The sequence below is a fragment of the Entelurus aequoreus genome, linkage group LG17 (genome assembly GCF_033978785.1).
Source record: "Entelurus aequoreus isolate RoL-2023_Sb linkage group LG17, RoL_Eaeq_v1.1, whole genome shotgun sequence".
Classification (NCBI taxonomy): Eukaryota; Metazoa; Chordata; class Actinopteri; order Syngnathiformes; family Syngnathidae; genus Entelurus; species Entelurus aequoreus.
This window is the reverse complement of record NC_084747.1, coordinates 48,733,945-48,747,300: the sequence shown is the minus strand read 5'-3', so window position 1 is coordinate 48,747,300 and position 13,356 is coordinate 48,733,945. Positions and strand designations below refer to the sequence as shown.

The 13,356-nt window shown below is 38.0% G+C and overlaps 1 protein-coding gene across 1 annotated transcript in view; it reads right to left on the bottom strand.

Moving 5' to 3' along the window:
* unc5ca (unc-5 netrin receptor Ca) overlaps positions 1–13,356 on the bottom strand; it is a 625,472-nt gene that overhangs the window by 212,814 nt on the left and 399,302 nt on the right. The window contains exon 5 of the mRNA XM_062025826.1: positions 6,330–6,433. Within this exon, the coding sequence (XP_061881810.1) occupies positions 6,330–6,433 (104 nt within the window). The remainder of the gene's footprint in view (positions 1–6,329; positions 6,434–13,356) is intronic.

The following is a 13,356-nucleotide window of genomic DNA, read 5'->3' as shown; positions in this document are numbered from 1 at the left end:
GTTTGTATGGTGAAAAAGCGGACGCGAAGACAACAGATTGTAGAGGACGCTAAAGGCAGTGCCATCACCGCACGCCCTCAATATAGTTGTCCGGGTGAAAATCGGGAGAAATTCGGGAGAATGGTTGCTACGGGAGATTTTCGGGAAGGGCACTAAAATCTGGGGGGGTTGGCAAGTATGGTTTATTGTAGCGTCCCGGAAGAGTTAGTGCCGCAAGGGGTTCTGGGTATTTGTTCTGTTGTGTTTATGTTGTGTTACGGTGCGGATGTTCTCCCGAAATGTGTTTGTCATTCTTGTTTGGTGTGGGTTCACAGTGTGGCGCATATTTGTAACAGTGTTAACGTTGTTTATACCGTCACCCTCTGTCATAATAAATTCCTAAAAAAAAATTTAAAAAAATAAATAAATAAAATAAAATAAAAAAGAGACACTATTTAAGCCTGCCTTTGCCAGTCAGTCGGCCTGTCGTCATTGTTCGGTTCATTTCCGATTCCAAGTTTATGCTAAGTGTTCGCTTCATGCCTTGTATACGTAAGTTTTTGTTTGTTCATGCCACGGCTAGTAAGTTTTCCTTGTCATAGTTTATGCTAAGTGTTAGTTCAGCTCCAAGTGCGATCAGCGCGTTGTGCCTTCGCCTTGTTTTCCGTTTTTTTGTAGTACTTTGAGTTTTGAGAAGATTAATAAATATGTTCCTACCTGCACGCCTTGTCCGGAATAGTCCGTTTGCATCCCGGGGGAACAAACCTCGCAGTAAGCTGCAAAAACTCAGCCGTGACACCCTCAGTGTGACCTGTATGGCTGTTGACCAAGTATGCATTGCATTCACTTGTGTGTGTGAAAAGCCGTAGATATTATGTGACTGGGCCGGCACGCAAACGCAGTGCCTTTAAGGTTTATTGGCGCTCTGTACTTCAGCTGCGTTTTAAAAAGTCATACATTGTACTTTTTGAAACCGATACCGATCATTTTGAAACCGATACCGATAATTTCCGATATTACATTTTAAAGCATTTATCGGCCGATATTATCGGCAGTCCCGGGGGAACAAACCTCGCAGTAAGCTGCAAAAACTCCGCCGTGACACCCTCAGTGTGACCTGTATGGCTGTTGACCAAGTATGCTTTGCATTCACTTGTGTGTGTGAAAAGCCGTAGATATTATGTGACTGGGCCGGCACGCAAAGGCAGTGCCTTTAAGGTTTATTGGCGCTCTGTACTTCAGCGGCGTTTTAAAAAGTCATAAATTGTACTTTTTGAAACCGATACCGATCATTTTGAAACCGATACCGATAATTTCCGATATTACATTTTAAAGCATTTATCGGCTGATAATATCGGCAGTCCCGGGGGAACAAACCTTGCAGTAAGCTGCAAAAACTCCGCCGTGACACCCTCAGTGTGACCTGTATGGCTGTTGACCAAGTATGCATTGCATTCACTTGTGTGTGTGAAAAGCCGTAGATATTATGTGACTGGGCCGGCACGCAAAGGCAGTGCCTTTAGGGTTTATTGGCGCTCTGTACTTCAGCGGCGTTTTAAAAAGTCATAAATTGTACTTTTTGAAACCGATACCGATCATTTTGAAACCGATACCGATAATTTCCGATATTACATTTTAAAGCATTTATCGGCCGATAATATCGGCAGTCCGATGTTATCGGACATCTCTAATTATTGCCTTATGTTTCCTAATAAAGGGGCCATCTCCCATGCACGTCGCTTGCTGTCTCTGCATCCTGGGGTCGATGAAATGCCCCACTGTGAGAGTAATAATATAGCCTAAATAAACTAGTGCTAGGTGGCATTATAGATAGATGGATTCACTTGAAGAAGCTACTAGGTTGTCACTATTTCTGAAGAATAAAAAATAACAGCGGAATAACATTGCTCTCAATTTTTGAGCTATTTCTCTCCAGTAACTTTGGCTGCCAACTTAAATTGGCTCTCATGGGACATCTAAGTGTGAGTTTTGTCTGCTCATCTCTGTGTCGATGATAACGTCGTCGCAGCACGCACGCGCTTTCAAGCAAATGCCAGTCAGGAGCTGAATTGTCGACTTTTTTTTTTTTTTTTTAGTTACTTAAGTTAAATACTTTAAAAATAGAACGTAAGGTTACAGTGCACTTGACCTTAAAACAATGATAATAATCATAGTTTGAGTTTGTGCCAAATTTTGAGGAAAATCTATCAAAGAATTCTTGAGATATGGCTTTAACAATGTGCAAAGTTAAGACAAAATAATAGAAACAAATATTTAAAAAAATACTCAATACCTGCTGTGACATCAACACATTGTTTTGTTCATGTAAATATTGTTGTATACCATATTGCGTACACATTCTACACTGTAATGCAGTTTTTGTTGTATTTCCATTTTTCGGCATTATTCGATATGTTGATTGATGTCAGCCATTTTGGGCCAAAGTGTTCTTTATTTTATTTTATACTTCCTCTTATAACACAGTATCTACTGACATTTTTAATGTATAAAACATCATTGTTCAGCAAAATGTACCATGTGTATGTTCAATTGTACAGGTTGCTATTCACTTATTTTCATTTTTGTTTGTATGTTTCATGGTTTGAATTCAAATTAAAGTATACCAATGCTAAAATACTTGTCTCAAATGTTAGGTACACTGCAATAAGTCAGTGTTCAAAAACAAGAACAAAAAAATAAAAAAATGAGGGGTATTTTATTTGAACTAAGCAAAATTATCTGCCAATAGAACAAGAAAATTCGGCTTGTCAAGACTTTCCAAAACAAGTAAAATTAGCTAACCTCAATGAACCCAAAAATACCTTAAAATAAGTATATTCTCACTAATAACAAGTGCACTTTTCTTGGTAGAAAAAAAGAGACCTTTTTGCTCAATATGTTGAAAAATATTCCTAAATTAAGTAAATGCTAGTGCCATTATCTTGACATAATGATATGCGCTCGGCATTACATTTCTTGAAACCAGCAAACTTATACTAAAAACTAATTTATTGTTCTTAATGGAAAGGCAACAAGGCAACCGCTTGTTACTCTCTGGGTCTCCTAGCCGCTCAGGCAAATCATATGGTCTAAAAATGCATTTTTCCATGGATAACATGACATCATCGCGCCAAGTGCGTACTCTTTCAGTCAATTAGTGCGCATATTTACAGCCCGGCCAAAAAAAGTTTTTATTGTAACTTTGAAGAATTTATCTGAATGTGCATGAACTATTTCTGTTCAAAATTGTTTGAAATGTCACATGCTAAATGTTTAAATATTAACTGTCAGTTTACTGTACTGTGCCAACTGTACTACTATATGAGTCCATTTGGCTGTCATCCGTTTTAATTATGAGACACATTCGTGTCAAAATCATGATTTTTTTTTTCATGCTTGAAGTAAGAAATTGTTACTTTAAAAAAGTAGTTTTATACTTGTGAGTGTTGATGACACAGCTTTGCAACAGTTGATATTCTAGTTTCAAGCATGTTTTACTCAATATAGGTCATCAAATCTCAGCAACAAGCTGTAATATCTTACTGAGATCATTTAGGACCAAAACCCTTAAAACAAGTAAAACACTCTAACATAAAATCTGCTTAGTGCAGGGGTGTCCAAACTTTTTCCACCGAGGGCCGCACACGGTAAAATTAAAGATGCGGGGGCCATTTTGATATTTTTCATTTTCAAAACCATAACAAAATATATGGATTTTTTTTTTTTTTACCTTTAGGGCTCCCGGGGACCATAAAGCAGGGGTGTCCAAACTTTTTCCACTGAGGGCCGCACACGGAAAAATTAAAGCATGTGGGGGCCATTTTGATATTTTTCATTTTCAAACCATGATAAAATACATGGAATTTTTTTATTTCATTTTACCTTTAGGGATCCCGGGGACCATAAAGGGTCTCAGTTATTAAAATGTTAAAAATAAGTATAATTTTTATTATTATTTTTTATTTAACGCTTTCAGTAAATCTCTATATCAACTTAAAAAAAAAAAAAGGTTTTATGGCGTTTCTGTCAAAAACAACTTTGTTTTTTTATAGTACAACTGAAATATGCAGTATCTAATAATTAGAGGCCTAAAAGATCAATAATGCAGGACACCATTGATTTTAATTCTTTAATATTTTTGAGTAATCACAGTGAAAAATAAATAAAATACCACTAAAATGTATTTGGGATCCAAAAGGTGCCCCACTCATAAAGTGATACATTTTTATTAGTTGTTTTTTTTAATACTTTCAACACTTAAGTTACGAGATCAACTTCAGATATATCTGTCGATTTGACGTTTGAACTATTATTTTGTTTGTTTTATGCTCTTTTGTCAAAGAAAACAATGTTTTTATATGGCAACTACACAATATATGCAATATTTACCACATAAAAAATTTTAAAGTGAAATATTTGAACTAATTGGAGCTTTGAAAATAATTCATTATAACATGGATTTTTTTTTTTTTTTTTTTTTTTGAGCAATGGCAAAAAAAGAAAAAGAAAAAAAGACAAAAGGAAAATAACAGCCTGCATGGCAGCTTTGTGTCAACATTGCAACTTTTTCTCATTAGATTTCACCTCATTCCACTTTTTTTGATGTTCTTTTTTATTTTTGCAATAGCATTTCCAGAATGTGTGGCGGGCCGGTAAACAATTAGCTGCGGGCCGCAAATGGCCCCCGGGCCGCACTTTGGACACCCCTGGCTTAGTGAGAAGAATTATCTTATCAGACAGAAAATAAGCAAATATCGCCCTTATTTGAGATATTTAATCTTACTTCGATTTCAATTTTTGCAGTGTATATGTATTAATGTCAATTTGTGAGAGTGTAAATACATTTACAAGAAAAAACAGCTGCATAAGATTTTCGTTTTTTTGTCATTGCTATTTTTATACATTTATGGCTCTAAAAAAAAACCGCCAGGATATTTTGCGGAGAACTTTTAACCTAATGTCCACAATGGCATTGTCTATGCAAAAATGCAAAAAAAAAAGAGTAGTGCCCAGATGTGGGAATGAACATCACTTTCTAGCCACTTTTTCCTGGTTCACCTTATGGCCTATCTCCCGGGATTTGGGATCAAAGCTGATACTCGGAGAAAAAAAAACAAAAAAAAATTTAAATCATAAAAAAAATATGTCTGTTCCTAAATTAGTTTTTAGGTCAGACTTCATTCACACTGTACTAATTGTATTGATTAGCTGTAGAGATAGACAGTGTTTTTAGGCACCATGTAATGCGGTTTGTCCGTGCTATTAGCTATTTTTTTTTCCCACATCACACCAACGTTCCCTCTAAGGTGCGCGCGCCTGTGCAATTGCGCACTGCTCAAGCGTCCTCTGCGCACGGCAAATATATGCCACGCACAAAATCAAATAAAAAATAAGCGCATAACAATTTTCGACACACGGACACGACATAGAAAACCGTTTTCGTCATCATTGTTCAAATATTATAATATATACATATATTCCATCCATCGCTTTACTGAGCAAAACTCTTTATTGTCGGCCATAAACACATCACCAAAACATTAGTAAAAAAATGTATATCTAGCAAAAGTGGTCATTTTCTGCAGTACAAACCAGACCAAAAGCAACTTTGTTATATCAACAGCAGCCGCTCGCTCTTCCTCACTTGCGCCAACACATGCACATATGGCACTTAGCCAGTGATGCGTTTACAGCCACACAAAAAGTCGGACAACTCCAACACCACACATAAAGTGTAATACCAGGTCGTTACACTATGATTTACCAATCAAACGTGTGCTTATTCTAGTGTCATTTATTAGGAATCTTAATTTATAAATATTAATCATGAAATGCTGTTAGTATATTAAATAAATACTACTAAAAATATATTTTTTTACAAACAGGAAGTTGCAGGAATGTACACATGATCCCCTGCTTACATCTCATTGTGCAACATGTGGATGTTTTAATGGGAACTAAATGCAATGTCTGAAAGGGGTACAAATGATTTCCAAAGCAGGACCTCCACCCAGACAAACAATACAAGTACACAGTTCATGAAAAAAACACAATATTTGTTGTTATTGTCATTGTAAGTGGGCCTAAACACTTATATTAGAAAATAACCTCATGGAAATGACTGCTGTCATTTGATTATAATAATAAGAGAATGTTGTCTGTCTATCTGTGTTAGCCCTGCGATGAGGTGGGGACTTGTCCAGGGTGTACCCCGCCTTCCGCCCGAATGCAGCTGAGAGCCACAGTGTGCACGTCTGATGTTGCTCACGTGGGCTCCACTGAATGCTCAAGGAGTTTTTGCGTTTGCTCACACACATGCAAAATTAGTGGGAACGTTGCATTGCACATACCTCCGCTGCTGGTATGCCCTCTGGTGGGCGACACTGCAACAGCACTTCCTGTTCCAGAGACACTTCCTTGCCCAGGGGCTCCTGTTCAAAGGACTTCTTCAGGTCTGTGGAGACAAACCAGACATGGAACATTCATTTGTGGCACATTCCAACCCTTTACATGACAGATGTGGGATCTGAGCCGAGGATGTCGTTGTGGCTTGTGCAGCCCTTTGAGACATTGGTGATTGAAGGCTGTATTAGTAAACTTTGATCACATGATTGGTTGTTTTTGTTTCTATAGCAATAGAGTAACAGTGGGATACTTGGTCAATTTAATCCAAACTGCTTATGTGATAATAAATCTCGTTCTCATTTCGTCTTAAGGTGATGTCATCCCTTTGGGTGCAGTTAGGGAAAACTATCCGGGAATAATTTAAATGTGAATGGGCTCGTTGCCTCCTTTCAAAGGCTATAAAATCACAGTTGTTAAGGGACTTTGTGTTAATAGTCATCCATGTTTAATACAAACAGACCCCTTGTGTTTACCTTGCCAATTTGGAAATGTTTTGTGAATCACATTTAAAAATGCATCCCGACTGGAAAAAAAAAAAAAAAAAAAAAAAAAAAAGCACATATTTCTATGTATCATGTTGTCATTGAATGCATGTTTGAAATAAACTCAGACCATAAAACATTATACCATCCCCCCTACACTGCAAAAAGTCAGTGTTCAAAAACTGGAAAAAAAAAATGCAAAAATGAGGGGTGTTTTATTTGAACTAAGCAAAATTATCTGCCAATAGAACAAGAAAATTTGGCTTGTCAAGACTTTCCAGCACAAGTAAAATTAGCTAACCTCAATGAACCCAAAAAATACCTTAAAATAAGTATATTCTCACTAATAACCAGTGTTGGGACTAACAGGTTACTTTCGTGTTACTGTAAATAGTAATCTAACACGTTATTTTTTATGTTCAGTAACTCAGTTACCGTTACTACATGATGCGTTACTGCGTTATTTTACGTAATTTTTTATGTAGTATCGGCTAGAAACTGAGAAGTTCTGAGTGTGTTTTATTGCAACGCTGCGGAAGAGGCGACAAGAAAGAGGCGCGCTGTCTGTGTGTATGTGTGTGTGTGTGTGGGAGGGGGCGTGTCTGTGTTTACTAACAAGACATCATGGCGAAGCCCGAAGCCGAGTTTCTTAACATGGAGATATTCTCACTACTTTTCTTTTGACGACCACAAAGAAAAGAACATTTTAGTTAAATGTAAGTTGTGTGATCAAAGATCCTATCTACTGCCCAAAACAGAAATTCAAATCTGCTGAAACAGCTACAAAAGCCACATGCTTCGACGGAGCTAGTAAAGAGAGACACACTTCACCTGCCAAGCAACAGCGGCTAGATTTTATTGAGGCTCTGCGCACTGAAGGTACACACTCTGTCAATTATCGTATATATATTTCATTCTAGACTTCTAGAGTGTTTGATTATCACATCACTCTAAATGTATAGACTATAAGGTTCACAAACATAAAGAGGGATGCTAGTGGGCCAGGCCAATCTTTCCTTATCTCTAAACTAAAACTGGGGAAATGTGTAGAGTGTTCTGGGCTTCAGACATGATTTTATTTCAGAATTCCTTGAGAGAAAAAGACGCCTGGTTAGGCTTTGTGTATGTAGTGCAGGGGTCACCAACGCGGTGCCCGCGGGCACCAGGTAGCCCGTAAGGACCAGATGAGTCGCCCGCTGGCCTGTTCTAAAAATAGCTCAATCAGCAGCACTTACCAGTGAGCTGCCTCTATTTCTTAAATTGTATTTATTTACTAGCAAGCTGGTCTCGCTTTGCTCGACATTTTTAATTCTGAGAGACAAAACTCAAATAGAATTTGAAAATCCAAGAAAATATTTTAAAGACTTGGTCTTCACTTGTTTAAATAAATGCATTAATTTTTTTACTTTGCTTCTTATAACTTTCAGAAAGACAATTTTAGAGAAAAAATACAACCTTAAAAATTATTTTGGGATTTTGAAACACATAAACCTATTTTACATTTTAAATTCCTTCCTCTTGTTTCCTGACACTGTAAATCAATGTTCAAGTAAATTTATTTTTTTATTGTAAAGAATAATAAATAATTTTGCTTCTGTTTTTTCGAGGAAGAATATTTGTGAAATATTTCTTCAAAATTATTATGATTAAAATTCAAAAAAAATATTCTGGCAAATCTAGAAAATCTGTAGAATCAAATTTAAAGCTTATTTCAAAGTCTTTTTAATTTCTTTTAAAAAATTTGTTCTGGAAAATCTAGAAGAAATAATGATTTGTCTTTGTTAGAAATATAGCTTGGTCCAATTTGTTATATATTCTAACAAAGTGCAGATTGGATTTTAACCGATTTAAAACATGTCATTAAAATTCTAAAATTAATCTTAATTAAGGAAAAATTACTAATGATTTTCCATAAATTATTTTTTTAGTTTTTTCAAAAAGATTCGAATTAGCTAGTTTTTCTCTTCTTTTTTTCGGTTGAATTTTGAATTTTATAGAGTCGAAATTGAAGATAAACTATGTTTCAAAATTTAATTGTCATTTTTTTCGTGTTTTCTCCTCTTTTAAACTGTTCAATTAAGTGTAAATATCATTAATTATTAATAATAACAGAGTTAAAGGTAAATTGAGCAAATTGGCTATTTCTGGCAATTTATTGAAGTGTGTATCAAACTGGTAGCCCTTCGCATTAATCAGTACCCAAGAAGTAGCCCTTGGTTTCAAAAAGGTTGGTGACCCCTGATGTAGTGTGTGCCTTCCTTGGTTTACAGCTATGTTGTTATTTTTGTTACTTATGCATGTTATGTTGCAGCTATTTCAAATAGTTTTGTCAATTTGTTCTGGCCTGAAACAAATCGGCCCTTTGAAACATATCTTTGTCTTTGTGTGTTGTATGTAGACCACATGGCTCAGCAGAGTTCAGTGATGCAAATGCATGTCAAGTTGATCAACACATTGTATTATTCTCCAGTGCAATAACAGTACTGGAATGAAGGCTAAAAGGGCATTAAATGGAGCCTTGAAAAAAAATATATATATATATATATATATATATATATATATATATATATATATATATATATATATATATATATATATATATATATATATATAAGTAACTAAATAGTTACTTTTTACAGTAATGCATTACTTGTTAGTGTAAGTAACTGAGTTAGTAACTGAGTTACTTTTGAAATAAAGTAACTAGTAACTGTAACTAGTTACTGGTTTTCAGTAACCAACCCAACATTGCTAAAAAAAAGTGCACTTTTATTGGTAGAAAAAAAAGAGACCTTTTTGCTCAATATGTGGAAACATATTCTTAAATTAAGTACATGCTAGTGCCATTATCTTGACATAATGATATGCGCTCGGCATCATGATTTTTTTTTTCATGCTTGAAATAAGACATTAGTACTTTAAAAAAGTAGTTTTATACTTGTGAGTGTTGATGACACAGCTTTGCAACAGTTGATATTCTAGTTTCAAGCATGTTTTACTCAATATAGGTCATCAAATCTCAGCAACAAGCTGTAATATCTTACTGAGATCATTTAGGACCAAAACCCTTAAAACAAGTAAAACACTCTAAATCTGCTTAGTGAGAAGAATGATCTTATCAGACAGAAAATAAGCAAATATCACCCTTATTTGAGATATTTCATCTTACTTAGATTTCAGTTTTTGCAGTCATATGGAGTGGATGTGATGGTAAAACAATTAGCAGGCACGGCAAGAGGCCGTAAAAACTAAAGCGTGAAACTGGAGAAGTATTGAGGCATTGTGGCAGGACGTGGCGAGTGCGACTTTATTTAAGCTGCTGATCAAATGCTTTGATGGGTTTCCAAAAAGAACAACACATGGTAGATATCAGGGAGAAAAAGAGGAAAGCATATAAATAAAATATTGGGTTTTTTTTTCCCCAACGAACCTCCAGGGGAAGAAAATGCAGTAAATAATGGGAATCCTCCTCCGACTGTTAACCTCAGACAAAAGTCCACTGTAAAACATATTTTTACATTCATCTTAGCGAGAAAATGAAGAGTTGCGGGGGGCCCACGGATGATTTATAGACAAGTGGACCATTTGAATGAATGAATAAATAACGGCGCATCAAATACATACCACTATGACATCTTTACCAAGTACTAGCATACTTGCCAACCCTCCTGATTTTCCCGGGAGACTCCTGAATTTTAGTGCCCCTCCCGAAAATCTCCCGGGGCACTCGTTTGAACGTTCTTTCAGGCGTTCTTCGCTCGTCCAAACGTTCTTTCAGGCGTTCTTTGCTCATCTGAATGTTCTTTCAGGCGTTTTTCGCTCGTCCGAACGTTCTTTCTGGAGTTCTTTGCTTGTCCGAACATTCTTTCAGGCGTTCTTTGCTCGTCTGAACGTTCTTTCAGGCGTTTTTCGCTCGTCTGAACGTTCTGTCAGGCGTTCTTTGCTCGTCTGAATGTTCTTTCAAGCATTCTTCGCTCGTCTGAACGTTGTTTCAGGCATTCTTTGCTCGTCTGAATGTTTTTTCAGGCGCTCTTTGCTCGTCTGAACGTTCTTCCAGGCGTTCTTTGCTCGTCTGAACATTCTTTCAGGAGTTCTTTGCTCGTCTGAATGTTCTTTCAAGCGTTATTCGCTCGTCTGAACGTTCTTTCAGGCGTTCTTTGCTCGTCCGAACATTCTTTCAGGCGTTTTTTACTGGTACAAACGTTATTTCAGGCATTCTTTGCTCGTCCAAACGTTCTTTCAGGCGTTCTTCGCTCGTCTGAACGTTCTTTCAGGCGTTCTTTGCTCGTCCGAACATTCTTTCAGGCGTTTTTTGCTGGTACAAACGTTCTTTCAGGCGTTCTTCGCTCGTCTGAACGTTCTTTCAGGCGTTCTTCGCTCGTCTGAACGTTCTTTCAGGCGTTCTTTGCTTGTACGAACATTCTTTCAGGCGTTCTTTGCTCGTCTGAACGTTCTTTCAAGCGTTCTTCGCTTGTCCGAACGTTCTTTCAGGCGTTCTTTGCTCGTCTGAACGTTCTTTCAGGCATTCTTTGCTCGTCTGAACGTTCTTTCAGGCGTTTTTCGCTCGTCTGAACGTTCTTTCAGGCGTTTTTCGCTCGTCTGAACGTTCTGTCAGGCGTTCTTTGCTCGTCTGAATGTTCTTTCAAGCATTCTTCGCTCGTCTGAACGTTGTTTCAGGCATTCTTTGCTCGTCTGAATGTTTTTTCAGGCGCTCTTTGCTCGTCTGAACGTTCTTCCAGGCGTTCTTTGCTCGTCTGAACATTCTTTCAGGAGTTCTTTGCTCGTCTGAATGTTCTTTCAAGCGTTATTCGCTCGTCTGAACGTTCTTTCAGGCGTTCTTTGCTCGTCCGAACATTCTTTCAGGCGTTTTTTACTGGTACAAACGTTATTTCAGGCATTCTTTGCTCGTCCAAACGTTCTTTCAGGCGTTCTTCGCTCGTCTGAACGTTCTTCCAGGCGTTCTTTGCTCGTCCGAACATTCTTTCAGGAGTTCTTTGCTCGTCTGAATGTTCTTTCAAGCGTTCTTCGCTCGTCTGAACGTTCTTTCAGGCGTTCTTTGCTCGTCCGAACATTCTTTCAGGCGTTTTTTGCTGGTACAAACGTTATTTCAGGCGTTCTTTGCTCGTCCGAACGTTCTTTCAGGCGTTCTTCGCTCGTCTGAACGTTCTTTCAGGCGTTCTTTGCTTGTACGAACATTCTTTCAGGCGTTCTTTGCTCGTCTGAACGTTCTTTCAAGCGTTCTTCGCTTGTCCGAATGTTCTTTCAGGCGTTCTTTGCTCGTCTGAACGTTCTTTCAGGCATTCTTTGCTCGTCTGAACGTTCTTTCAGGCGTTTTTCGCTCGTCTGAACGTTCCGTCAGGCGTTCTTTGCTCGTCTGAATGTTCTTTCAAGCATTCTTCGCTCGTCTGAACGTTGTTTCAGGCATTCTTTGCTCTTCTGAATGTTCTTTCAGGCGTTCTTCGCTCGTCTGAACGTTCTTCCAGGCGTTCTTTGCTCGTCTGAATGTTCTTTCAGGCTTTCTTCGCTCGTCTGAACGTTCTTTTAGGCGTTCTTTGCTTGTCCGAACATTCTTTCAGGAGTTATTCGCTCGTCTGAACGTTCATCTCCCGAATTAGGAGGTCTCAAGGTTGGCAAGTATGACGTGGCTTCTGTAAAACTGAGGCTTACGGTGATTTTAAGGAGATCAAAAAAAGTTTTTAAGTCCAATCTTAAAACTAATTTGTACACACTAGCCTTTAAATAGACCCCCCTTTTAGACCAGTTGATCTGCCGTCTCTTTTCTACTCTGCCCCCCTCTCCTGCGTGGAGAAGTTATTAGGTGACCACAGATGAAGCGCTAGCTGTTCAAAGTCGGGACCCGGGGTGGACCACTCATCTGTGCATCAGAAAAGTCCAAAAACATATTGCTGCAAAGCAATCGACACGTGTTAGAATAATTATGTATATATTATCACACTAACTTTAGTATCCTCAAAAATCAGTTGCTTTAGTTATTAGCTATTGTGCTCAAGTTAGACTTTTCTAATCTATGCAAGGACAAAACTTCTTGTCTGAGGGGTGGCCTCAGCCACAGATGTTATCTTTGTTTGAGCCCGCTAACAGCCAAGGACTTCAAGGACCTCAACGCAGATAAGATGACAGCAGGCAGACGAAGCGGGGACAAGGCGAAATCACAAGGCCCCCAGCACATTCCGTCACGTACTGTGCGTCCTGGACCTGCTTTGCATAACATATGTGACCACTCCTTTTAGAGGCGGCCTCAGTGATGTTGACTATGGAACACTGAATAAAAAGAGGGACGCGGAAGCTGAACCTTAGAGCGTAGGGCGAGACTGTGACTAAGTGTGCAGCTCCATGCGTTCTCCCCATGAGCTAAATTGAACTCTGTCTCTGCATGGTTCCTTGCTTCTTGTCTGATTAATAGATGTCGTCAGTGTTTGAACCTGACAACATGGAACTTAAAACTTGCTACAGAAGATCTGTCGGCATC